The sequence below is a fragment of the Gekko japonicus genome, unplaced genomic scaffold, assembly GCF_001447785.1.
Source record: "Gekko japonicus isolate JY-2015 unplaced genomic scaffold, Gekko_japonicus_V1.1 scaffold795, whole genome shotgun sequence".
Classification (NCBI taxonomy): Eukaryota; Metazoa; Chordata; class Lepidosauria; order Squamata; family Gekkonidae; genus Gekko; species Gekko japonicus.
Window position 1 is genome coordinate 317,212 of NW_015171527.1, and position 26,768 is coordinate 343,979.

The following is a 26,768-nucleotide window of genomic DNA, read 5'->3' on the forward strand; positions in this document are numbered from 1 at the left end:
TTCTTTGTGTAAGCCTCTTTTGCTGGTACCCTCCGTGGGTAGGAAATATATATGATGCTTGTCTTTCTTCATCCAAAATGGGAGAAGGTGAGCGTGGTGTTAGGTCCTGTTGTTAAGAGGAGGGCGGTGAGACCAGGGCGAGTTTGCTGTTATAGGGACACGTTGTGCCTAAGTGGTGGGCAATTTGGAGGCTGGTGTTTGGACCATAAGCTGTGGAGTCCTGTGAGCAAAAATTCTACTTTGTGAGCTACTGGCATTAAAGTTGTGAGCGGGTGATTTGGCTACTGCATAAATTGGTTTGCTCTGGAGCCAGCCTTCCTGAGCGAAGACAAAAATGTGTGAGCCAGAGGCTCAAAAACCGTGAGCTAGCTCACACTAACTCAGCTTAGAGAGAACACTGGTTTGGACTCTAGCGGAGGTAGTTAGGTATGTCATATCTGTATAACACTTGTCAGCACAGTTCCAAAGAATCTGAACATGAACTGAAAACAAACAGTCCCTCTGGCATCACAAAGGGTTGCACCTTATTTCACTTTAAGGTTTTGTGATTTGATCACTTCATCAGCTGCACAGAGCAAAATAACTGTTTTACAGATTTGGTTTTGTAATCTTTTTTGTTTGCAGCCTTGTTGGAAACTTTAGTTAAAGCGTATGTGCAAGCTTATGGGAGCCACTGTAATATAGGTGCCTATAATATTGTGTTTGAATGTGAGGCACCCAGGTTCATTTTCAGCCCTAATGCTCTTGAGGTAGCTTTGGTCAAATTACTTTCTAGGCCTCCTTTTATTTTTTGCAATTTTACCTACCTTGTTTTCTAAGCAGCTCAGGGCAGTGTTCATGACTCTTCCTTCTTTCATTTTATCTTCATGGCATCCTTAAGCGGTAGGTTAGGTTGAGAGAGTTATTGGTCCAAAGACATCCATGAGCTATATGGTGGTGGGAATTTAAAACTAGGTCTCCCTAGACTGACACTGTGCTGTGTAAGTTACTTCAAGGTTTGTTTTGAGGAACGGTTAGGATAGCCCTGTGTACAGTGCCTTGGATTCTTTAGAGGAAGGATAGGATATAAGAATCCCTGATTGTTTATTTTCTTCTCTCTTGCAGAAACCTCTTGCCTAGGTCTGTAGTCCATTTTGGAAGCCATGTTCTCAGAGCAGGCAGTCCCATCTGCTCATAGCCTCTTGGCCTCCCCTTCTTCTGTTGCCTCTACGTTTGTCCATGTGCCCATTTCTACATATACCAACTGCTCTCAGAACTTCAGGCTTGGGGAGAGGACCTTCAACCGGCAATATGCCCATATTTATGCCACACGTCTCATTCAGATGAGACCCTTGCTGATGGAACGAGCCCGACGGAAATGGGGTAAGTTTGTGAGTAAAATAGTTTTCTCTTGTGTTATGAGTTTGGGAGTGTCTGTTGTCTGCAGTGAAAGTAGTATGTCAAGGTCAGTGTGACTATACTGGAGCAAATGGTGTGATAATTGCTCCTTAACACATAGTACTCCGTGTGCTTGCTATTATATACGTTCTGGCCTTGCTTAGAAGGCATTACTCTGGAGCAATGCGCTGGAGACGTTTGTGCTTACTGCAGAACCCTACCTTAACTGAGTTGTGAGTCAGGTTGGAAAAGTGCTTAGACGTAGGATGATTGTAGTGTCATTTACTCAGTTGCAGTCTTCCTTAAGTATGTTTAGGATTTGACTATTAATTGGCTTAGAGCTACATACTTCAGTGTGCCTGAACTGTGGCTTAGACTGTAAATCCCATCTCTGAGTTATTACTTTGTTCCTGTCAGGATCAGTGGGCCACCTTAGCCAAAGAACTGCAACATGTAGAACTTTTAGTTATGTGGGAAAACAACGGAAGTTGCAAAGCAGTATCTCAGAAAGAAATCGTAACAGTTGAGGGAACTTTTTTTTTATCAGATAACTTTTTCATTTGTTTACTTCATTAATAGCCTGCCTTTTTTTACTGGGACTCAAGGCAGATTACAAAATATAGAAAACAATTTATCAGTCAGTGTAAGGTATCCAGTAAACAATGCAACAGTACTAGGACTACCAAATTAGAAAACAATGCAGACAATAAAGCATGATATACCAGAATGCATAAAGTGGACTGCAAAGGTAGAAGGAGACGTGGCACAGAATCAGTTCCAGTAGCCCTTTTAAAATTGAGGGCCAGTCATTGAGTTGCGGTGGCTCAAGTGGTTAAGACACTGAACTGCAGGCTGTGGAAGGTCGGTAGTTCAGCAGTTCGATACCCGAGTGTGCCGCATGACGGAGTTCCAGCTCCTGCCAACCTAGCAGTTCGAAAGCAAGAAATTGCAAGTAGATAAATAGGTACCACTTTGGTGGGAAGGTAACAGTGTTCCGTGTGCCTTGGTGTTTAGTCATGCCGGCCACATGACCATGGAAATGTGTTCGGACAGCGCTGGCTCTTCGGCTTGGAAACAGAGATGAGCACCGCAACCCTAGAGTCGGATTGGACTGGCTTTCGAGCAAGGGAACCTTTACCTTTACCATTCACAAATGCCATGGCCTACAACAGGTAACCTCTGCAGCTCACAGCTGTTGAAAAGTACCTGTAGAGTGAGTTTCACTCACACTTGAGACAGATCTTGCCCTTGTGTTGGTGGGAAGAGTCCTGTCTGGTGGTCATCAGAAGGCCTTAGATGCTAAGAGCGTATGTGAATGTCTGAGTTCTTGTAATGAACTCCAAACACCAAATAGCAGGGTTTTTTAATAGGCACTCATCTCCCCACTGGAGACCCAGAGGAGTGTACATTGTTTTTAATGCTTATGACAGCCCTGTGAGGTAGGTCAGGCTGAGAGTGTGACTTGCCCAAGGTCATCCAGCAAACTCCCATGGGAGAGTGGGATTTGAACCTTAGTCTCCTAGATCCTCATCCAAGACTCAACTGGTAGGCCACTTACGCAGTATTGTACTATGGTAATGTTTGACAGTATAGGAAAGGCTCCGAAATAGTAATTGAAGTTTAGATGGGATTTGGTGCGATTTCACAGGTTGTCACTAGAGTGCAGTATCTATTCTAGTTTCTATAAAGCGTTGCTGTTTTTAATAAGAAATGACAACATTAGCTTTGCCTAGTCTGCACAGAACATACCATGGACTAAGTGGTTCTGAGCTATGCACAGAATTTGACTGGGCAAAAACATTGGGTTTGATTTTTTTTGTTCGTGTGGGATATCTGGTTAATGGCATGATCTTCCATGTAACATTAGCACCTTAGAATGCATGTGGGTGTGTTCCCTTACGCAGCCAGCTAATTGATGGCTCCCAGGCCCTGGAAGCTGCATAGCTCCTGTCCTGCATAATGAACAGAATGAGTTGGAGCACAGCGTAGTGGTAGAATCTGCATAGAGGGAGGACCTGAAAAGCACCACTCAATATGACACCAAAGTAGGAACACTTGAGGATTCAGAAATGTGTTTCGTAGCCTTGGTAACTCTTTAAAGTCGTTGTGGTGTGACTTCTTCCGTAAGGTTGTGTCAGTGCTAGAAATGCACCTTTTCTTCCGACCTAGAGTTGTATGTGGCACAGAGTGGGACTTTTTAGAGAATGGATGGGAGGGAGGGAGGCAGGTCACAAAGTTTCATTTCGAGGAATCCTATGGAACAGAGGAGGGAGGCAGAGCCCTCTTGGATGAGCCTTTTGGTATCCATTCTTGTAGGAGCAGCTGCGTTCCCCTTTCAGCAGGTCAGCCCAATCCCAACATCCCTAGTCTGTGAAAGACTCCCCGTACTTCACTTGCCATCTTTGTCTTGAAGGGAGCAGGATTACAGTGAAGAAACTGTGTGAGCTGCAGATAGCTGAGAAGTGCTGCGTGGTGGGAACTCTCTTCAAGTCGATGCAGCTTCAGCCCTCCATCCTGCGAGAAATCAGTGAAGAGGTAACGGGAGCGAATGAATCTGTTTATAAGGTCCATGCGTGGCAACCGTGGCAGAATTGTAGTGGCATGACTAAAATCTGCCATAACAAGGAGAGCTTTTTTCACCCAAATCTACACGAGAACTCTTCCACTCTGTCGTAAGAGTATTGCAAGCTAGGGGATGGGCTCTACCACACTGAGCCTGCCTCTTGATCCTAGACGTCCTCAGGCGGATGAGGCTGTTCCTCCTGCAATATCTTTGTCTCTCTCTTCTCTTCCCTGCCCCATTTTTTTCTTTGTTGAAGAGTTAACCCCGAAGAAGACATTTGTCAACCTGCTTGCTCATTACTTAATGAACTTTTAGTTGTACCCTGGAGTTTTCAAGGAAAGAGGCTTTTGGAGGTGGTTTGCCAATGCCTGCCTCTGCCTAGTGACCCCAGTATTCCTTGGAGGTCTCCCGTCCAAATATTAGCCAGGGCTGACCCTGCCCAGCTTCCAAGATCTGACGAGATCGGGCTAGCCTGGACTATCCAGATCAAGGTCATATGCATATCCCAGGCTAAACTCCAATGTATCCTGGGGTAAAAAAAAATCCCTCTAATATTATTCGTATTATTTTTGGAGTGGAAAAAGCCATTGTGTTTTGCAGGACTGAAACAAGCAGAGCCTAGAAACACACAGAGGTGGAAAATAACTGTGATAATAATAGCTAATTGCACATTTGGTTTGGTTCCGGCGTATTTTTGTACCTTTTTGTACCTTTAGAATGTATCTGTCTGTGGTAAGGCAGATGTTCTTCAGGTTATCAGGAGGTGTTGTATCTAGAGCATTCAAAAGTCTTTCTTAAATCAGTGTGTTATGGGAGCAAGGAAAACTTAAAAACCCTGATGTGATTTATGTACAGGGGTAAAACAGAAAAAGCACCTGAAATCATACAGTTTAATTTCTGGGGTTGTTTTGTACCCAAATACTTTCTTGTTTACTGAAAGAAAATTGCCAATGGTAAGTGGCTTTGTTCTGGGGACACAGTTTAGTAATGTGCAGGTGCAGTCTCCTAAGAGGAAAAGGTTGTGAGGCCACTTTTTTGTGAATTCTGCCCTAAAAAGTGCAGCTAGGATCAGAAATTCACCCCCTCTCCCAAGATTGTCCAAAAGTTTTTACAGGATTTATTTACTGTTAGCTTGATCTTTGTTCAGGTGACCTTTTTTGGGTTGAAGCATTTATGTACCCTTTGCCCACAGATAAATTTACAGTTGGATCGAAGCACAACCATGTCTTGGGTTGTCCTTAATATATTTTTAAAAAATCCTAAGCATCTCCAGATAAAGGAAGAGCACAGTTAGGTGCTGGGAAAGACCATTCTTTGCCTGTTGCCGACAAAACTAGGTTAGATGGACCAACTCTGTATATGGCAGCGTTTTTTTCACAATTTTATTGAGAATTATTTTTATAACACAAGATAAAAGAACTAGCAAGAACAAATAAGAATGGACACTAGAAAGCAAAATAAAGAAGATAAGAATTACAGAGTTAGAAAAGAAAAAAGAAAAAAGACATTAAGATTAAAAGAAAAGCTGATTTTCTCTACGACAAATACATATAGAATTACGAACTTAACACTCTATAATGACAGAGGAAACAAGAACCTCTCCTTTTTCTATTAACTAATTTTCCCCCTTAATCATTAAAACCACAAATCATCAGTTAATTTTTTTCTGTTTCATGCAAGAAGTCTATCAGGGGTTTCCAGTTAGCAATAAATATAGATAATGTCTTTTCTCTGATCAAAGAAGTAAGTTTAGCCATCTCCACAAATTTCAACTTCTTCACTAACCATTTCTCTGTTGTGGGTATTGCGAAACTTTTCAATTTTTGAGCATATAATAGTCTCGCCATTGTCATATATAAAAACAAAGTTCCATGACTTTTTTCAAGCTGCCTGTCCTTTAATCCCAAAAGAAAGGTCTCTGGTTTCATTTGTTCATTAGTCTTTAGGATCTTCTGGATTAATGAATGTATTTGTGTCCAATTTTTTTTTGCTTTATTACAGGTCCACCATAAGTGATAGAATGTCCCTTCATGTTCACATTTCCAAAACACAATTCAAAATGTTTTGTACATTTTAGCTAATTTCTCTGGTGTCATATACCAACAAAACATCATTTTATAGAGATTCTGTTAATTCTGAAATTGTTAGAACTTAATGTAAATTGAAGATTCTTCAGCCACATATTTTCCCATTGTTCCATTTGTATGTTATAACCAAAGTTTTTAGCCCATTTTACCATAGATTCTTTTACCTGTTCTTCCTCTGTCTCAAATTTCAACAAGAGTTTATACATTTTAATAATGACATGTTCATTATTTGTGCATAATTCTGCTTCAAATTCAGTCAACTTGTTCAAATGGCATAAAAAAGGCATTGACAAGTATACCCTTCTGTTATCAAGTCTTCTCTTGATTTCATTTTACATCCCCCTTGGGAGAAATCTAATATATCATGATATGTTAACCACTTATATTTAGTTATCATTTCTTGTCTATAAAATGCTTCTTGTGTTGAGAGCCACAACGGTGTTTTTGGACGCAACCTAGGTTTGTATTTATTCCATATTCTCAAAATGGCACATCTAATATAATGCTATAAAGTTAATCCACATTAACTTTATCATACCACAAATAGCTGTGCCAAACAAATATCAAACTGTGTCCTTCTAACTCCAATAACCTTCTATTTCTTAGCAAAACCCATTCTTTCATCCACACTAAACAGCAAGCAGCGAAGTATAATTTCAGATCAGGTAGACCCAGTCCTCCTCTTTCATTTACACCTTGTAATGCCTTATAGTTAACTCGTGGTTTTTTCCCTTGCCATACAAATTTAGATATATCCTTCTGCCATCGTTCAAATGGTACATCAGTTGTCAAAACAGGCATTGTCTGGAACAGGAATAACATTCTGGGCAAGACATTCATCTTAATCACAGATATTCTCCCCAACAGCAACAATTGTACTTTGTTCCATCTTAACATATCTTTTAAAATTTTATTCCATGTCTTAACATAATTGTTTTGAAATAACATACAATTCATAATTATCAACATGACACCCAGCTATTTTACTTTTTCCCAGCTTTAAACCTCATTTTATTCATCCGTTCTGTTTGCTCTTGTATTTTCATATTTTTGTTAGCATCTTTGTTTTCTGTTTATTAATTTTAAAACCTGCTGAATTATGTACCAAATTCTTTCAATTTAGCCATTAATAACAGCTCCCTTTAAAGGATCTTCCAAAACTAACACCAAATCATCTGCAAAGGCTCTTAGTTTATGACTCTTTTTAAATCTTTACACCACCAAGCCTCTCATCATGTCTTATATGTCTATTCAATATTTCAAGAACTAAGATAAACTGGAAAGGAGATAGTGGGCAATCTTGTCTTGTTCATTTTTGAATCTCACATGGTTTAACATGTCTCCATTAACAATATTGTGTGTATGTGGGTGTTTTAATGTTTGTATGTTAAGTTTTGTACTGTATTGTATTGTGTTTAAAACTTAATAAAATTTCGCCCTTTGAGGCTGGTTAACCCCCCCCCCCCAACAATTATTTCTGCTGTCTGTGAGGTGTAGATCAATTTCACCCATTTTATAAAGCTCTCTCAAATTCATATCTTCTAGACCCCTAAACAGAAAAGTCCAGTTCAGATTGTCAAACGCTTTCTCTGCATCTAGAAAGATCAGTGGGGCTTGTTTTTCATTATGTTTTTCCAGGATTGAAAAGAAATTTGCAAGAATTTATTCATGAAGGCCAATGAGGATTTTTACCTAAAAGGCAGTTGAAGGATAAGGTCAGAACTGTGTTAAACATTTTGGAGTATCTGAATCTTTCAGACAAAATTGTTGTAGACAACTTATAATTGTTATTCAATAGTGATATTGGTCTATAATTTCTTGTCAAGGTTAAGTCTTGCCCATCTTTAGGTATTAATGTTATATTGGCCTCTTTTCACGTCTCTGGCATCTTTCTTCCCTGTAGGATAGAGTTCATTGGATTTTTGTAGAGGTTGCAAAATTTCATCCTCAAAACACTTCTAATACAAACTCGGTAGTCCATCTGATCCAGGAACCTTTCCTGGTTTAATTTTTTAATAGTGTTTTCAGCTTCTCTTATTGTTATGGGCCCATTCATAATTTGTCTTTGTTCTTCTCTAATCTTTGGTAAATTATGTTTTTGAGATATTCATCTCTTTTTGCTGACAACACATCTTGACCTTTACCTAAATTAGAGTAACAATTATAAAATGTTTTTGAATAGGCACATTATCTGTTAAAATATTATCTCTTTCTTGTAATTTCAATATCATTTTTCTTTTCTCTCTTCTTTCTCAATTTATATGCCAATCACTTTCCTGGTGTATTTGTAAATTCAAAATTTCTTTGTTTTTCATAGTTCAGTTTTATTTCCATTTCTCTTATTGTTAGCATAGATAACTGTTGTTGTAAGATTTGTATTTGTTGAGATATATTTAAATCCCCCAGGGAGGTTTTCAATTCCTCCTCTTTTAATCTCATCCAAAATATTTTGTATTTTCTCTTGTCTCTTCTTCTTAAATTCAGAATTATGTTGTATCAAGTGACCTCTTATAAAAGCTTTACTTGCTTCCCAAACCATTCTCAAATCAGTACCTTTGTTTAGATTAATTTCAAATAATTCTTTTAAATTATTTTAATTTAATTTTTTCCCTACAATCTTCAACAGTTTCTTTTATTGTAACAATGCTTCATTTAATCTCCATCTAAAGGAATCAGATTTTCTTTTATAAGCCAGATTTACAGGATTGTAATCTGAGAAAGTCTTTAGTAAAATTTGGTAAGATTTCTACTTTAGACACCTTAGTGGCTAACAGTACAATCCTAAAGAGAGTTACTCCAGTCTAAGCCTATTCATTTCAGTGGGCTTAGACTGGAATAACTCTCTTTGGGATTGCACTGTAAGTCTCTAGAAATCCAAATCATATCTATTCTTTATTTATTTATTTATAGCTTCAACCTTTTTCTTGAAAAAGGCCTATGTGTTTTTGAGAAGGAAGTGTACTTTCATGAACAACCATTTTTCTGTCTCCATATGTCAACCAAACCCAGATTGTCCATCAAATAATAATAATAAAAAGCTTTTGGCAGTTTAATCTGTTTTTCAAAAAGTCTGTCCATTTGTGGCGAAATCACTCCATTCCAAAATCCTAAACATCTCCAGATAAAGGAGCACAATTAGGTGCTGGAAAAGACCATTCTTTGCCAGTCGCAGACAAAAGTATATTAGATAGACCAACTCTGTATATGGCAGTTTTTGTATGTTGAAGATGTCTGTTGAAATAAACATATTACTGTTTCTCTGTCTGAAATCTCTGCCCTGCTGGTGTGGTTCAGTCACGCTGTCCCGGGAGAGATGAGCAGAGCTTTTTTCCCCACTAACCGAGACTTACTTGGCTTCTTGGCCATCTCTAGGCCATCACCATGTCTCCATTTTTTCTCTGGTCACTTGCATGATTAAAATGGAAAAACAACAAAACAGCACTTAAAGCAAGATCATAGAACTGGCTGGAGTTTTGAAAGCAGAGACGATGAGTGAAGCATCTTGAAGCATTTATTGGAAGAGAACTCTTGGCTTGTTTTAAGACACCAGTGTGATTTTTATTCTTTCTGTTAAACCATTCATCTCTCAGTGCAGGTCAAAATAATACGTTAAATCGATATGCTTTCACCCAGTCTTTGCTTCCTTTTAAAAGGAAAAACACCCCCTTCCTCTGTGCAAAAGAAGTCCAGTTCACTTTGTTACTAAAATGCATAGGGAAAGTTTGGAGACTTGGGGTAAGGCTAGATTTTTTAAAAAATTCTTGTTTCGTTGCCTTTTATTAAGTAGGCTGAGGCAGGAATTTGGCAGGAAAAACTTTACCTTACTGTGCTGCTTGTTAAAAAATTAGCAGAAAGATGGCAGTCCTAATCCAGACAGGGGCTTTTTCCTAATGATGAATTAACACTATACACCCCTCCCGAAGCCGGGGAAGCATCAGAACAATAAAAACTTGAATTTGTTGGTTTCATTGCTTGTACTTTTATCCTGCCTTTCCTCCAGGGAGATCTGGGTGGTGTATATCATTCTCATCCATTTTATCCTTGAAACTCTCCTGTGAGGTTAGGCTGAGAGAGAGAGACTGGCTTAAGGTCAACCAGTAAGTTTCATGGCAAGTGGGGATTTGAACCCAGGTTTCGCAAGTCTGAGTCCAACACTCTAAGCTCTGCACCACACTGGCATTTTCTTGGACTGTTCAACTTGCATCACCTCTGCTAGTCTCCTGTGTGTACCATTTGGAGCAGAATGGGGATGAAATGTTCCCTGCGTGGCTTATAGCTGTCAGGCTTGCTGAATCAGTATGATTGACACCCGAAGAATTCACCGTCTGGACGCCTTAGCCTGTTGGCCACATGGCTCAACTCTTTAGTAAGTGAGGTCTTTGCTAGCTTCGGAAGGACTGCAGTTGAGTAATAAGTTAACTTGCCCTGCTAATGAACTCCTTTCAAACAGCACTTAGCGATTGTAAACACATGTGCTGGAGCCGAACCACCAAAGATTGGCTGCAGGAAATCACTGACCAGATGAGTAACATCACTTTTGGATACATTTCCAAAACTGTTCCTTGCCACAGTCCTAGATGCCAAATCTTAGAAGGAAACATCTTATAAATAATTGCTTGCACATTTTTTTTGGCTTTGGGAAGTCGGCTCCGTTCTTCGTAAGATAATTTTCCTTTACTGGCGTGCTTTTCCAAAACCCTTGGTGTGTCATTTGTGTTAGTGTTCTGATAACAGGCTGTGTTCGTAACGATACGGAACTCAAGTCCACGTGGCTCTTAAAATATCAAGTGTACAAATGACCAGTCCCAACAAACAGTCGCCTTTCTAACACACAGCAGTCCCACGGTGGATGCTGGGGAGGGGTTCTGGGACCTGCACTGCTCAAATGCCTGGCTGGCCATGAAGCTCACTGCATAACCCTGAACTATTCTCTCAGCTCGGCCTGCCTTATAAGGTTGTGAGATAAAATGCCTCTCCGAGCTCCTTGTAGAAAGGGGCTGGATAAAAAGGTAATAGAGTGTGGATACATAAATGTAGGTAGAATTTTGTGGGCCTTCTGTTAAACAGAACAGTTGAAATTTTCTTCACGGAGTAGCTGCAGCTTGCCGAAAGGAGCATGTTGGAGTCTTAAGGATACAGACCCAGTTAACTGAAGCTGGAGATGATGTGATGTAGGGCACGGTTCCACATGCAGTAGCCAGCCTCTCTTGGTGCTCACCCAACAACCTTCCCCTCTCCAGCATGCACAGAGGACTTGGGGGGGAAATTCAGAGGTCTTGTCTCCTTTCAGCGTCTCCATGCTTCAGCAACCAAACCCCCCCCCCAGCTGTTTCTTTCCCGTTATGTAGCGCAAGTGAGAATTCAAGAAAGAGGATTATGTGAACATAAGAGCAGTCGTGCCAGGCAATGTTCCCTCTAAGCTGTGGAGTCTCGTGAGCAAAAATTCTACTTTGTGAGCTCCTGGCATTAAAGTTGTGAGTGAGCCATTTGGCTACTGCATAAATTAGTTCGCTCTGGAGCCATCCTCCCTGAGCTGAGACAAAAATGTGTGAGCTGGAGGCTACAAAACTGAGCTTAGCTCACTATAACTCAGCTTAGAGGGAACACTGGTGCCAGGTCAGACCAAGGGTCCAATATCCTGCTTCACATTGCAGTCAACACGTTGCCCCTGGAAGGCCTCCACAAAAGACACGGATGTCAGAAGCATCCAGCACTGCTATTCAGAGAGTTACTGTCTTGAATAGAGTTTCCGTTTATGCTTTGTAACTAGTAGCCCTCAGTGGACCTATCCTCTATGAATTTGTCTAATGCCTTTTTAAGATAGTGGGAATCACTACATCCTGGGGCAAAGAATTCCACAAATTAATTTCTCTGAGTAACAAAGTACTTCCTTTTGTCTGTTCTGAATTTACCTCTTATTAACTTCGGGGGCGGGGGGGGGGAATCTGCATTCTGCTTGCCAGAGACAATGCAGCCCCTCTCTTTGGCGGCTGGATTTGTGGATGCCTGCTAAAGGGAAGAGAAATACGTATGGACCAGGTGGGAAGTGTGGCACATGGTGCTTTTTTCCTCCACGGGAGGGCTTTTGCAATGCCGTGGGTGTGCTTGTGCTGATACTTGGAAAGCGGGGCAGCAGTGCACAGTGGGTAGGAATTGAGATAATGAATGGAGTTCCTAAGTCTCGTGTGTGTGTGTGTAAGCTTGAGACATGCTGCATTGTTTTTAGAAAAGAAAGTAAATGGGGTTTACAAGGAAGAAATTATATTGGTTGTGGCTTCTGAGCTCCTTTATAAAGGGAGTGCAGTAGATTGCTTAATTAGTAAGCTGAGGAATAGGCTGAGGAGAGACAAAAGTCTTGCACTGTCCACCAGCAGAAGAGTTCTATGTGTGGCGTGACTTCCGAGGTCTTAGGCTTCTGCCTAATCCAGCTGGTAATACACTTATCACTGCTACCATGACTTCATGGAAGTTCTTGCAAAGGCTGCTTTAAAAAGACGTTGTAGGTCACTTTTGGCGCAGGGACTTATTGTACCAGAGCCCTTTCCCCTCCTACATAATTCTGCAGCCAAACATTGCGGTTAATTACTTTTTGGAAAAGAAGCACCCTAGAACATTGCATGCACTATTCCAGAAGAAGCAGCAGTGACTAAAATCTTGGTGTTCATGGTTGCAGGGATGCTAGGTTTGGATAATGTGGGTGTAGCCACCTCAACAGGGTGTCTCAAGCAGAAATCTTTCTAAACTAAATTCTGGAGCTGCTGGCAGAATCGTTTCCTCTTGGAGATCAACTTTGCCACTTCCTCACACCATGGTGTGGTTCTTCCTTGATAGCACAATCTGCCACCACAGCCTCCCCGCACCAAGTACGTCCACCAATTGGATGAGCTGATCTTGGAGGATGAGCTGCAGCGAATCAAACTGGAAGGAGCCATACAAATTGACAAGCTGGTGACAGGTATGATGGCTAAGGTGGGTAAACAAAGATCCAAGGTATACAAAGGAGCCAAGGTATAGCTTTGATCCAAGCTGCACCTGTCCAGCAACCCGCATGGTGGCATGCAAGAGCATAGAATTCTATGCATTCCCAACTCTCTCTTGTAAGGTAAATGTAATGGGGGAGGTCCTTGCAGGCAGACTGGTGGGAAGAGGGGTGGTTAACCCAACCCTTTTTGCTGATTTCTCCCATGCATGTCCACTGAATGGTAGGAGAGCCCAGATAACTGACCATGATGACATGAAACGTGTTGGGCTTCCCACACATCATGTGTGGGGGTGAATCAGCATTGAACTGCTGTAACCCTGCCCCTTCCTTTTCCTTTCCCAGGGACCATTCTTGCCGTCTATGGCTCAGAAAGGGATGATGGGAAGTTCCTTGTTGAAGATTACTGCTGTGCAGACATGCCAACCCAGCTGCCCATGATGGGGCCCAGTACAGATAGGTGAGGTTCACCATAAGGGCTCTCCCCTGCCCCTCCCCCCGATCACATTGAGGGTCCGTCTAGGTCAGTATCCGGTTTTCTAACAGGTAACCAGCATGAAACAAAACTACAGAACAGTATCCAGTCTTTCTGCTCCTTCCGGTGAAAAAAGATAGTGGGAGGAGAATTTTTGCTCATCTGCTACTGCTGGTGCAGAGCTTGGCATTTATACTGGTTTATGAGACCCTGAGATTAGCATTGGTCTCACTGGAGATAGCTTTGCTCAGTGTCTATACGTTCCCTAGTGGTGTTCTGACGCCCCTTCTTCCCACCCTTCCCCAGATAGCAAGGCTCCGTGGCATGAGACGAGAACCTGGTATCTGTGATCTGTATTTTGCCCTGCAGGTTTGTCTTGCTAGTGTCAGGCCTGGGCCTTGGAGGCAAGAGCGGAGAGAGTCTCCTGGGCATGCAGCTCCTGGTGGACATGGTCACGGGGCAGCTGGGTGCGGAAGGAGAGCAGAGCAGCGCAGCCCTCATCTCTCGAGTCATCCTGGCGGGTAACCTGCTCAGCCAGAATACCCAGAGCAGGGACACCGTGAACAAGGTGAGCTGCCAGCTGGAGAGTTGCTAGTTGCGTGTACAAAATGTTGTATCCCAGGCTGTCTTTTTGGAAATATTTCCTCCGGCTTTGCTTGGAGGCACATCGAGCAGGAGTTTAGAGGGGCTTTGAAGTCTCCACTCTCGTGTGGCCGATGTCACAGGCTGGAATTTTTGCAAGGGACCTTCATTTCAACCCTTTCCTCTTGTGGGGTGGTATTAGATGGGGGGGGCCCTGCCAGCCTCCTCTCCCAGAGAAGGAGAGATTCCAGAAGTTTCCAAGATAAACTGCTAACGTTTGGTGCCAGGAATCCAAAGTTCTGCGTTTTGATTGCCTCTCTGTTTTTGGTAAAAGCTCAAAATTTTACTATGTTCTCCTCCTGTCCTTTCTCTCTTTGATGCCAGAGATCACCTTGGATCTGCAAGGAAGCATATACTTGAAATTCCATGCAGTACCCTCTTCTCTCTTTGTTTTGCCTCATAAGAAGGGGGGACGGTGGTGGTTGGTCTTGTCTTCCTAAACTAAAGTGTAGACATCTACCAGAAAGTTTAACCTTGTAGATCAGGGGTTTTGAACTCATTTGTTATGAGGGCTAGATCTGACATAAATGAGACCTTGTTGGGCCAGGCCATGTGTGTCATAAAATGTAATGCCAGGTAGCAGAGATATAATCTTTATAAAGGACACAAACATAAAGGTTTTTTTTACTTAAAATAAAAACATGCTTAAAACATTAGCACTCTTGCAATATGTTGTTTATTTAACAGTGTCTGATAACTGACACCTCTTGCTCTGAATTATTGCATCAAAATGTCTGTGCTGTTGCAATGTTGAGTATGCTGTTCAAGTGTGTATCTGTAAGCTGCAAACCTACGATGATGCAACAGCAGCAGAACTGGAAGAAGAAGCAGAAGACAGCCAGTTCTACTGTGGGCCTGATAGAAGCCCTCCGGGGGCCCGATTTGGCCCCCGGGCTGCATGTTTGACACCCCTGCTGTAGATTATCTCATTATTTCTCCATTTTACCAGTTAAATATCCACTCCCCCCCCCCCCACACACACACACTGATCTCTTTGCACGCTCTTATCCAGGCCAAGTACCTGACCAAGAAGACGCAGGCTGGTAGTGTGGAGGCTGTGAAACTGCTGGATGAAATCCTGCTGCAGTTGTGTGTGAGTGCCAGTTTCCAACATGGGGATGGAAAGATTCAATGGTGGTGGGTCTTCTCTCTTTAGGTCAGTTTCTTGGTATTGCTGAGGGTTTCTCCGCAGAGGGAGTAGAGAATTAAGCCTCCCTGGATAGCTACTTGAGGGGACAGCCCAAGACAAATTCTCATCTAGGGCTAGAGAGGCAAGTCAAAAGGGATAAAGCAAAAATGTGGCCATAAAGATGTCAAAAATATTTTAAGGATTCCTGTGAACAGAAAAAATTCCTCCTTCAAAATAAGAATTGCTTTCCTTGGCAACTTCAGTCTCAGTGCAGGTGGGGCTAGTGTACTCTGTTTCTGAAGTTACTTTGCTCAAGCACTGACACTGGGGGAACTCTTTATTAGAAAGGAGAGAACAGCAGGTGGGGAATTCATTGTGAAGATACATTCTGGGCTTTGATGAGGGCATCTGGGAGGATCTTGTGCTTCCTTTTACCAACTGGTCATGGAAAGGCTCATTCATTGTTCATATTAATGATAGATTAGAACCCAAATGATGGCTTGAGTTTCCAAAAGTGCAGGCAAACTGTAGTTCAGAGCTTGCTAGTCAGCTTTCTTACTTGTGTCTCTAGGTGCAGAGCAGTGCTAGAGCTAGTTTGTCCGTTCTGGCATCCTGCCCAGTCCTATTTGGGTTAAACCGTGATTTGCAAACTCATCCCGAACCCTAGTTTCTGACTCTGCTTTACTGGCTGATTGCAAACCATGGCTTGTCAAGTTCAGGTGCTGCAGTAAACCATAGTTAAGTATCCTTAGTAATGGTTTGTGATGCCTGAATTAAGCCCACAGCTTATTTTGTAAATTTCTGGGTGTCGGGCTACCTCTACTGAAGAAGCTGTGACTAACAGGCTAGCTTCTTTCCTTGCTTTTGTGACTCTTCACTGACTGTCTGCTTTACCCTTTCAGATGTCTGTGCCTGTAGATGTGATGCCTGGTGAGTTTGACCCCACCAACTACACACTGCCTCAGCAGCCGTTGCATCGCTGCATGTTTCCTTTGTCGAGCCCTTATTCCACGCTGCAACTGGTCACCAACCCCTACCAGGCGATTATTGATGGTGTCAGGTAAAGGCAGATTTTCTCCCTGCAGAAAAAACATTGATGGTAAAGTCTCTCCAGCAAGTGCATTCTTTGCAGTCATACCTCCAGCAGAGAAACTGGTTATTGCAGTTGTGGGTCTCTGCCAAGCTTTAGTGTCATCATTTTACTCCTGAAGAATTTGTTCTTCTCTGTTTAGGTTTTTGGGGACATCTGGCCAGAACATCAGTGACATCTTCAAATACAGCAGCATGTCCGATTACCTGGAAATCCTGGAGTGGACTCTGAGGATTGGCCATATCAGTCCCACAGCCCCAGATACACTTGGTAATTTCATTAAAGGCATTTTAGGATTTTCAAATAGTTGGATGGGCCAGGAGAGCTCTGACCAAATGAGTGTGTATTGTACTGACTGGCCATCCTGGCAGGAACACGTAGGTACATGCAGAAATCTCCCTTCTGTATCTTCTACTCTGAATGTACTTGGATAATAGGATTGTTTAGGTAGTAAGAACATAAGAACATAAGAGACGTCAAATGTTGGATCAGGCCAAAGGCCCATCCAGTCCATCACACAGTGGCCAAAAATACCAAGTGCCATCAGGAGGTCCACCAGTGGGGCCAGGACATTAGAACCCTTCCCACTGTGGACCCCCCCAAGCACCAAGAAGACAGAGCATCACTTGCCCCAGAGCCCCTATCTATACCTTGTGCCTAATAGCCACTGATGGACCTCTGCTCCATATCTATATATCTAATAGCCAAGTTGCCCCCTGAGTGCGGATCGCTAAATCAGCGCTCCAGGGGCACTTGGGGGGGAGGGGGAGGTTTGTGCACACGTGGGCCAGTCCCCACGTGTGCACAAAAATAGAAAAAGTTGAAAAAAATTTCGGGGGGATGTTTAAATCCCCCCGAAAGTGACAGAGCGTCCCCTGTGCATGCACAGGGAACGCTCTGCAGCTGGCCTCGGAGCTGGGCGGGCGGAATCGGCCGCCGAACCCGGCAAAGGGGGGGGGAAGGACCGGCCTCTCTGCCGCCGCCGCCTCGGAGCCGGGCGGGGGGGAGGACCGGCCCCGCCGCCGCTGCCTCGGGGAGATCGAGCCCCCCGCGAGTATCGTGGGTCCCCCTCTTGTGCTTATCTAATTCCCTCTTGAAGCCATCCATGCTTGTAGCCGCCACCACTTCCTGTGGCAGTGAATTCCATGCGTTAATCACTCTTTGGGTGAAGAAGTACTTCCTTTTATCCGTTCTAACCCGACCGCTCTGCAGTTTCATGGAGTGCCCACAAGGAGTTCTTGTATTGTGAGAAAGGGAGAAGAGTACCTCTTTCTCTACCTGCTCTATCCCATGCATAATCTTATAAACCTCGATCATGTCACCCCTCAGTCGTCGTTTCTCCAAGCTAAAGAGCCCCAAGCGCCTTAACCTTTCTTCATAGTCCACTGGACAGGAACATGCTGGTCCACGCTGACTTGGAAGGGGATTACATGTGTCTCACCATTTCTTAAAATTAGAACCATGTTTTGGCGTTGCACTAGAACAGTCAGCTTTAAATTAGCCAGGAGCCTAGTACTGAAGCCCAGTAAGCGAAGGCAGTGTGGCTCTGGATGTGGTGGAAGGTATTGCACCCAGCAACAGAAATGTTCCAAGATAAATTATCAAGGGTGTCGAATGTTTTCCTGGCAGGATCCTAGAAGGGGGGTGGCTGAGAGCCAGGACCTGCTCACCGTCTCTCTAGCATGCCACCCCCCTCTTTATCCCTTCTCACCTCCTTTGCTATTTTCTTCCTGCCATTGCTGCTGTTGAGTGGAGGTAGGTTTTACCCAACGGATATAAAGATGCAAAATTCTATTTCTACCAGTGAAGTGGTTGGCTTAAGTTTTTTGAAATATGTAATAAAAGCCTAAAAAGGAATTTTTTTTTGGGGGGGGGGATGGCAGATGGTGGTCTTGCACTGACAAAATGCCTGCCTGCCATGTGTCAGCAAGCTGCCATTCTGTTTTCTGTGACCTCTGTGTACATATCCTTTCCCTGTTACACCCGGCTTGGCTTCTATCATCCTGCTCCTGCTTTGGAATGCAAAAGATAACTGCTGGAGGTTGTGTGGGGGAGAAGATGCTGTAATGCTTGCCTATTGATTTTCCCAGGACTACTGCACCTGTGTTTTGTCTGATGTTCTGCCTGGTTCTCATGTACTGGGCGCGCAACCGTTTCCTTAGCCCGCCAGCGGGAAAGATATTCATTGGATCTGTATCTGTTTGAAGTTCCTTTATTATGCTTGACCTAACTGTGTATCCCCAGTTCTAACAAAGAACGTGTTTGAGTATGTCTTCAACGCTTTGAAATAAATTTTGCTTTTCTTTAAAACGTGGATTTATTCTCGATGCTTGGGGATCCAACATATTGTTAGAACTCCCTTTTCCTATCGTTCCGAATCTGACAAGATCATGAGCGGAATTGAGGGAAATCTACCTAACACGGAGGGGGACTCGGGATCGGTCCCACAAACCTCCGCGTCTTTGGTGTTCACGACTGCAGCCTCGATGGAGGGTGCCGTGGGGGGAACGATTCCCCGCCTGCCTGCACATCTGTCTTGGCCGCCTCCGACCCCTTCGCAATGGGGTCCGCGGAAGACTCACCAGCAGGATGATTGGACTATGTACAACACCCAAGGCACCCGTGAGGTGTACTCCCGTCGGGGGAGCGGATTACGTGAGAGTCTGTTTGACAAGGGATTGTTCCCGGAACCTGGGTCTACCTCGGAGAAGGGGAGCCCCAAGCAGGACCTCGAGGAGTGGATGTTCGAGCCGTCGGGACCGCGTGGTCACGCAGAAGATGAGGAGGGCACCGGAGCCTTCCAAACGGAAGAGGACTATGACCCACCCCCGGACTACCGCCCTCGGGACCCCATCCCGGAGGAAACTACCGGGGAACGTCTAGCAGAACTGGAAGACTCGGTGAGAGACTTAATGCGGGCATTCCAGGATGTGATGGAAGGCCTGCCGGGAATGTTGGACGTTAGAATGGCCAATTTCCTGGACGCACACGCCGCGCAGTTACAAGTTGCTCCTGCACCGGGATTTCCCGCGCCGCCGATGCCTGCTCAGCCGCTACAAGCACCGGGAGTTCCCGCGCAGCAGGTACCTGTCCAGCAGCCGGTGAGACCGCCTCCGCCAGTGCCTGCGCAGCCGCCGATGCCAGGGGGTCCGCCGGTGCCGGGTCTGCCGCCGCCGCTGAGGCCAATACCAGCAGGGCCACCGGTTGTACCGGGTTTCCCTCCCAGGGGAGCTCCGGGGCAGCTGGGCCCGTTGGTGAGGCCTCCACGACCCAGACCCAAGGATCTGCTGGAGGCTACCTTCGACGGCAACCCGGATGAACTCGCTTTCTTCACGGTGAGGGTGCATAAATTCGTAGAAGAGAGTCGACACCTGTTCCGAAATGAAGCTGGTCTCATTGATGTCATCTCGGCAAGACTGAAAGGAGACGCCGCCACATGGTATGTTGGACTGCACAACGACCGCGGTCCGGAACTTTTGAATTTGCGAGCATTCATGTGGGCGCTGAGGGCGAGATTCGAAGATGTCAACGCGAGTCAAAGAGCTAAAGCGTTCCTCCGGACCTACCGCCAGAACAAGAAGTCGGTTCGCGAGTACACTCTGGAATTCCACAAGCAAGCAGCTAAGCTCCGAGACTACCCTGATCATATATTGGCTGAGATGTATCGCTTGGGTCTCAACGCAGAAATCCGAGAAACGGTTCTGAAAACTGTCAACCCTGTCTCCCTGATGGCCTGGACCCAAGAAGCTGAAAATGCAGAAGACCGGCTCACCACCATCAAACTCGACCTGGCTGCTACGACCAACAGACCCGCCGCTGTCGGTGCCTCTAAACCCAAGACTCAACGCCTGTCGGAATCGGCAAGGGAACTACGGATGAAGATGGGGCTCTGTCTCAAGTGCGGGGAGAAGGGGCATTTCGCTGTGGATTGTGGCAGCCGTCAAGTCAAAGACAAGCCGCCTACCCCAAGCCCGAAGACACCGCTGTCGGGGAAGAAGGGGATGGCTAAACCGCGTTTCTCCAAAGCTCTGCAGGCAGCCCAAGGTTCGGGGGAAAATGAACCGGCTGCCGCCGAGTCCGAAGAAGAGCTGGTGGCTGAAACGGCGGAAAACGACAACGGCCTGTTGTGAGAGGCGCAAAACGACAAGGCCATTCTAATGCTGCGCCCAAGGTGGTGAGAGAAACCCCTTCCCTATTTTTCGTGACTGTCTCCTTAATGAATCCGCTCCTAGGAACCCACGTTAGGGTAAGAGCGTTGATTGATTCTGGGTGTGGGAGGGATCTCATCAGCCCTAGAGTGTTAGTTGCACTGGAAGCGGGGATAGTCCCCTTGAAGTCCCCCATCATTTTTACTCAGATGGATGGGGCACCCATGGAACCTTGTACGCACGAGACTATGGCTTTGCGGTTGGGGGCGGGAGATCATTGGGAATCCAGGTCCTTCATTGTCACCCCTAAATCGCAGTTCGACTTAGTACTGGGGAGTCCCTGGTTGTTTACCCATGACCCTTACATCTTGTGGGAAGAAGGGGTTGTCAAATTTGTGTCGGCTAAGTGTGTGGATCACTGCTGGGTGGATTCGTGGGGGGACCAGCCGACCACACAGTTCCCCTGCGGCACTTTGCAACCGGAAGAGTTAGCTTCTTTGCCTCGAGAGTATAGAGACTTGGCAAAGGTGTTTGGCGAAGAGGAAGCTAACGAATTGCCCCCTCATCGCTCGACTGACTGTGCTATTGAACTTTTGCCTGACTGTAAATTACCCAAAGGTAAAATTTATGCGATGGGGCCGGCTGAAAAAGTCGAACTGCGGAACTTTATTGATAAAAACCTAGCCCGAGGTTTCATTCGCCCGGCTTCCTCCCCTTTCGCCGCGCCTGTACTTTTCCGAAAGAAGAAGGACGGGGGGCTTAGGTTGTGCACTGACTATAGGGGTTTGAACGCTGTTTCTTTGTCCAATGCTTACCCCCTCCCATTAATTAAGGACTTGGTAGCTGAGGCCACCAAGGGCAAGATCTTCTCGAAACTTGACCTCCGGGATGCATATTTCCGTGTGCGCATCCGGGAGGGGGATGAAAGTAAGACTGCATTTAATACCCCTTTGGGGCAGTTTGAGTACCTCGTTATGCCCTTCGGCCTTCAAGGGGCTCCGGGGGTCTTCATGAACCTAATCAATGAGGTCCTACATGAGTTTCTATTCAAAGGAGTGGTCCTTTACCTTGATGATGTGTTGCTGTACTCTCAGGACCTCCAGTCGCATATTAAATTGGTGCGCCAGGTCCTTAAGCGACTTTATGAACACCACTTGTTTGCTAAGCTGTCAAAATGTGAATTCCACAAGACATGCATTGACTTTTTGGGATACCGCATCTCTGGGGGGAAGGTTGAAATGGACCCTGCTAAAATTCAGGCTGTACTTGACTGGGAGCCCCCCAGGACCCGCAAACAATTGCAAATGTTCCTCGGATTTGCCAATTTTTACAGAAATTTCATCCAGAATTTCGCGCAAATTGCCCTTCCCCTGACTGAGTTGCTAAAGACCAAAGGGAAGGGTTTTGATGCTACGAAACCTGGCGCCCCGCTTAAATGGTCCCCTGCTTGCGCAGAGGCTTTTGAGAAACTTAAACTGATGTTCACCTCCGAGCCGGTGCTGGCGCGCCCTGATGAATCTAAGAAGTTTATTGTCCAAACTGATGCCTCGGATGTGGCTATGGGGGCCGCTATTTTGCAAGAAGGGGAAGATGGTCGGTTACATCCCCTGGCATTTGTGTCTAAAAAGTTTTCTGATGCCGAACGAAACTGGGGGATTTGGGAAAAGGAAGCGTCAGCGATCCGGCTGGCTCTCTCCACTTGGAGGCAGTGGCTGGAGGGGGCGCAACTGCCGTTTGAAGTCTGGACTGATCATAAGAATCTGGAGATGCTGAAATCCCCCCGTTCTCTCAACGCTAAGCAACTTCGTTGGGCGGACTTCTTCGCTAAGTTTCGATTCACACTTCGTCATTTCCCGGGGGCGGCTAATTCCCTGGCTGACGCGCTTTCACGCCTCCCACAACATGACAGTCAGCGTGAGATCATCATGGACTCTGTTTTTTCCCCCTCCCATCTGGGGGGGGCCGTGGTCACCCGGGCGCAAGCGCGAACGATTCCACACTCTGATGAGACTTCGCCTTCCCTGTTCCCTGTGGGAGGGGGGGCCTGGGTCCAGAAATATCTTTCTGCTTTTACTGCTGAGGATGATGCCTCCCTTAAGACATTACCTGATTGTGTCCGTAGCCCTGAAGGTCTGATTTATTCTGGAGACAAATTGTATGTGCCTATTTCGATGAGGAGGGAGGTGATGGAGTCTGCTCACGGTTCGAAACTGGCAGGGCATTGGAGTTTCGTTAAATCTTTGCAACTCATCCGCAGACAATTCTGGTGGCCACAAATGCGCAAAGACCTCTTGATGTTTGTTAGGTCCTGCCAAACCTGTGCCTTAACTAAACCCAGGATGGGCAAGCCTCCTGGTTTACTGCAGCCACTCCCTACTCCGTCGAGACCATGGGAAGTGGTGTCCATGGACTTTATTACTGACCTCCCTGCGAGCAAAGGGAACACTGTTATTTGGGTGGTTGTTGATTTGTTTTCTAAGCAAGCTCATTTTGTGCCTTTTCCTTCCTTGCCTACAGCTCAGAGGTTGGCGAAATCGTTTATGTCCCACGTGGTGAAAATTCATCAATTACCTGCTAAGTTAATTTCTGACAGGGGGACCCAATTTGTTTCTAAATTTTGGAGGGAACTTCTTTCCATTTTAGGGGTCGAACAAGGGCTCAGCAGCGCGTATCATCCTGAAACTGACGGACAAACGGAAAGGGTTAATCAGACTCTGGAACAATACCTGCGTTGTTTTACTAATTATCAACAGAATGATTGGTGTGAATTATTGCCTCTTGCTGAATATTGTTATAACAATACGGTCCATAGCTCCACAGGCATGTCTCCTTATAAAGCTGTATCTGGTTACGACAGTCCCCCCCTCCCTTTCTTGGAGGGGATGGGCCAACGTCCTGTGGGGGATGCTGATACATGGTGTATGTCCTTGCAAAAAGCATGGCCGCTGCTATGCCAAACACTTGACGCAGCCAAGGCTGCTTACAAGACCCAGGCAGACAAGGGTAGGGTGGTGGGGTTTGATCTGAAACCTGGGGATCTTGTGTATGTCTCGACCAAGAACATTAAGATGCTGCGGCCTAGCAGAAAATTGGGATGGAAGTTCATAGGTCCATTCAAAGTGCGTAAAGTCATAAATGATGTGGCAGTTGATGTTGTTTTGCCTAAGAATTTACGTGCCTTGCATTCTGTCTTTCACATGAGTCTATTGAAGAAGGATCCTGGACCGTCTCCTTGGAGACCAGAGACTACTCCTCCTCCGCCTGTCATATTGGAAGGGGATGAACATTTTGAAATAGCTGATATCCTTGATTGTAAAGTGAAACGTGGTAAACTCTGGTACCTTATCGAATGGGTTGATTTCGGTCCCCAGCACCGCGAATGGGTGGAAGAAGGGGATATTCGGGCCCCTTACCTGATCCGTAGTTTCCACAGAAGGTTCCCGGACAAACCGGGAGGTCTCCCGCCCAGCCCGGGAGGTCTCCCGCCCAGGCCGGGAGGTGTGTTGTAAGTGTATTTTAAGGGGGGCAGTATGTCAGCAAGCTGCCATTCTGTTTTCTGTGACCTCTGTGTACATATCCTTTCCCTGTTACACCCGGCTTGGCTTCTATCATCCTGCTCCTGCTTTGGAATGCAAAAGATAACTGCTGGAGGTTGTGTGGGGGAGAAGATGCTGTAATGCTTGCCTATTGATTTTCCCAGGACTACTGCACCTGTGTTTTGTCTGATGTTCTGCCTGGTTCCCATGTACTGGGCGCGCAACCGTTTCCTTAGCCCGCCAGCGGGAAAGATATTCATTGGATCTGTATCTGTTTGAAGTTCCTTTATTATGCTTGACCTAACTGTGTATCCCCAGTTCTAACAAAGAACGTGTTTGAGTATGTCTTCAACGCTTTGAAATAAATTTTGCTTTTCTGTAAAACGTGGATTTATTCTCGATGCTTGGGGATCCAACACCATGTCTCTCTCCCTTTCAAAAACACACGGTCTGTGACCGTGTATGTCTGGATCAAGGCCATGCCAGTGTGAGTGTGTGCGTGTGCCTTAAAATGCTTCCTTGCTTTGCACTCTCCTCTATAGTTTCCCAGATTCTCAGCTCTCTTCTCCCTTCAACTGAAGTGATACTCTCCGTGATGTGGGGCAGCTTCTTAAAGGCACTTCTTTGTCTTCCAGGCTGTTATCCATTTTACAAGACTGATCCATTCATCTTCACTGACTGCCCTCATATCTATTTTTGTGGGAATGCACCTTTCTTCAAATCCAAAGTAGTGAAAGGTAAGACAGTAAAGGAGGGTGACCTTATGTGTGTGTGTGTGGGGGGGGGAAGCAGGTGCCAAAGAGCTTCGTAGACTTTGACTTCTCCTGGCCAGTCTTAGAGTTCTGTAGGTTTCCTATAAGTGTTGCATCTGGTTTTAGATTAATTTTTCAGAATTTACCTTCAGCAAAAAGTTTGCCGGTCCTGTAATCTAGCAGTCCCACTGGTAGGTATGGAAAGTGTTCTATGTATACTTTTGAGTCCAATGGCCCTTTAAAGACTTACAAGATTTCCATGGTATAAGCTTTTGAGATTCAAAGCTACCTTTGTCATATCTTAGGTAGACTTCATATTTTAGACCTCTCCTTATCTTCTTGGTTCCAGCCCGCAGAGAGAGGGGGCAAGACATTTAAACTCATGGGGAAAGAAAATAATTCCTTGGCTGTTAAACTGCAAACCCCTCCCTCTGCTTACTGGAGCACAGAATTCACTTCTATCCTGACTCTATAAAACTCACAGCCAGTCAAGGGAGAAAAACAGATCTGGGATATAATCCTCTGCATTCCAGTGTTCCAGGCATTAAATATAACAGATTTATCCATGCCATATCCCAAAGCTCCAAAACATGAGCTTTGCCAGATCCTGCTGGGACTTATGACTCTAGAGTGACGGCTTCCCTGCAGAAAGTGACTGCTGCACTTACCAGTGCCAAAACCCAGAAGAGAATGACACTCGCTGCACCTGAGGATGGTTTTTAGCATTTAAACATAGGTTCAGGGCTGGTCTTCATCACTCCTTGAAAGCATTTACACAGCTTCTGCATGCAAAGCATGTTAGGCAATCTGCCTCACAGGGTGTCTGAGAGCCAGGGTGGTGTTGTGGGTTAAGAGCAGCAGACTTTAATCTGGAGAACCGGGTTTGATTCCCCACTGCTCCACATTAAGCCAGCTGGGTGACCACATTAAGCAGTTATCTCAGAATTCTCTCAGCCCTACCTACCTCACAGCGTGTCTGTTGTGGGGAGAGGAAGGGAAAGTGGTTGTAAGCCACTTTGAGACTCCTTCGGGTACAGAAAAGCAAGGCATAAAAACCAGCTCTTCACAGGCTTGCTGGCACAAAGCAGCTGAGAATAATGGTTCAGGCTCTGTAACATTAACAAACGAAATACATTCTTGAGACCACTGCTACTTTAGACTGGACCTTGTCGTAGAAGATTTACCCAGGAGATGATATAAGGAATGTGACTGGATTGCTTCTAGGCACCAGCAAGATGCTCAGAATCTGCCTGGGATCTATGCTTGCATGTTGACGCCAGTTCAACTGGGTGGGTGTTTGCAGCAATTTGATCACAGCTAGTAGCCTTCATGTGGATTCATAGCTCTGTAGGTTTTGATTGAGTTTTGCAGTGGATGTGCCTGTAGAGGCCAGTACCACATACGGAAGGTTCATATACTTGCAGATCTCTTGCTTGAGCAGGGTGATGGTATATTCTCAAAGCTAAAGTTCTTCGTTAAATGGCCACCCAAACTGACATAAGTTTAGCAGGGACATCGTCACTGTCTGCAGTTGCCAGTTTTTACAGATCTGATAGAAATAAGTGCCTCTGTCCACAGTATGTTTCTACCTGCCTTATTCACACAGTACTTTACCTAACCTTACATGCAGGTTAACTGCACCATGCCCTTTTCATTCATCTTGTTAGTTGCTGGGATTTGTTTTTGCCTTACAGGTGAAGATGGTCAGAAGGTCTTGTTGGTGACTCTTCCGGACTTCAGCACATCGCAGACTGCTTGCTTGATCAACCTGCGTGACCTCACTTGCCAGCCAGTCACTTTCTCTGCCTTTGGTGCTAACGATGAGGAGGAAGAGGAGGGAGCAATGGATACTGGGCCTTGAAGAGACTTTTTGGCAGCTTGCCTTCATCCCAGAGGATGTGTACATTTTAAAAAATGGGGTGCCAGAAATGGGCCCCTCTGCCTGTATATATGAAATTTTGGCTCGTGCAAGGAAGCCCAATAAAGAACA

At 45.1% G+C, this 26,768-nt stretch overlaps 1 protein-coding gene across 1 annotated transcript; it reads left to right on the forward strand.

The window, feature by feature from the left end:
* On the forward strand, positions 1 to 26,768 carry POLD2 (polymerase (DNA directed), delta 2, accessory subunit). The gene is made up of 11 exons (XM_015419508.1): positions 1 to 87; positions 1,105 to 1,362; positions 3,791 to 3,912; positions 12,859 to 12,982; positions 13,352 to 13,466; positions 13,851 to 14,049; positions 15,136 to 15,216; positions 16,155 to 16,312; positions 16,485 to 16,612; positions 24,662 to 24,763; positions 26,473 to 26,768. Exons 2-11 carry the CDS (start codon positions 1,143 to 1,145, stop codon positions 26,637 to 26,639), a joined length of 1,416 nt encoding a protein of 471 aa, XP_015274994.1. The 5' UTR covers positions 1 to 87; positions 1,105 to 1,142; the 3' UTR covers positions 26,640 to 26,768.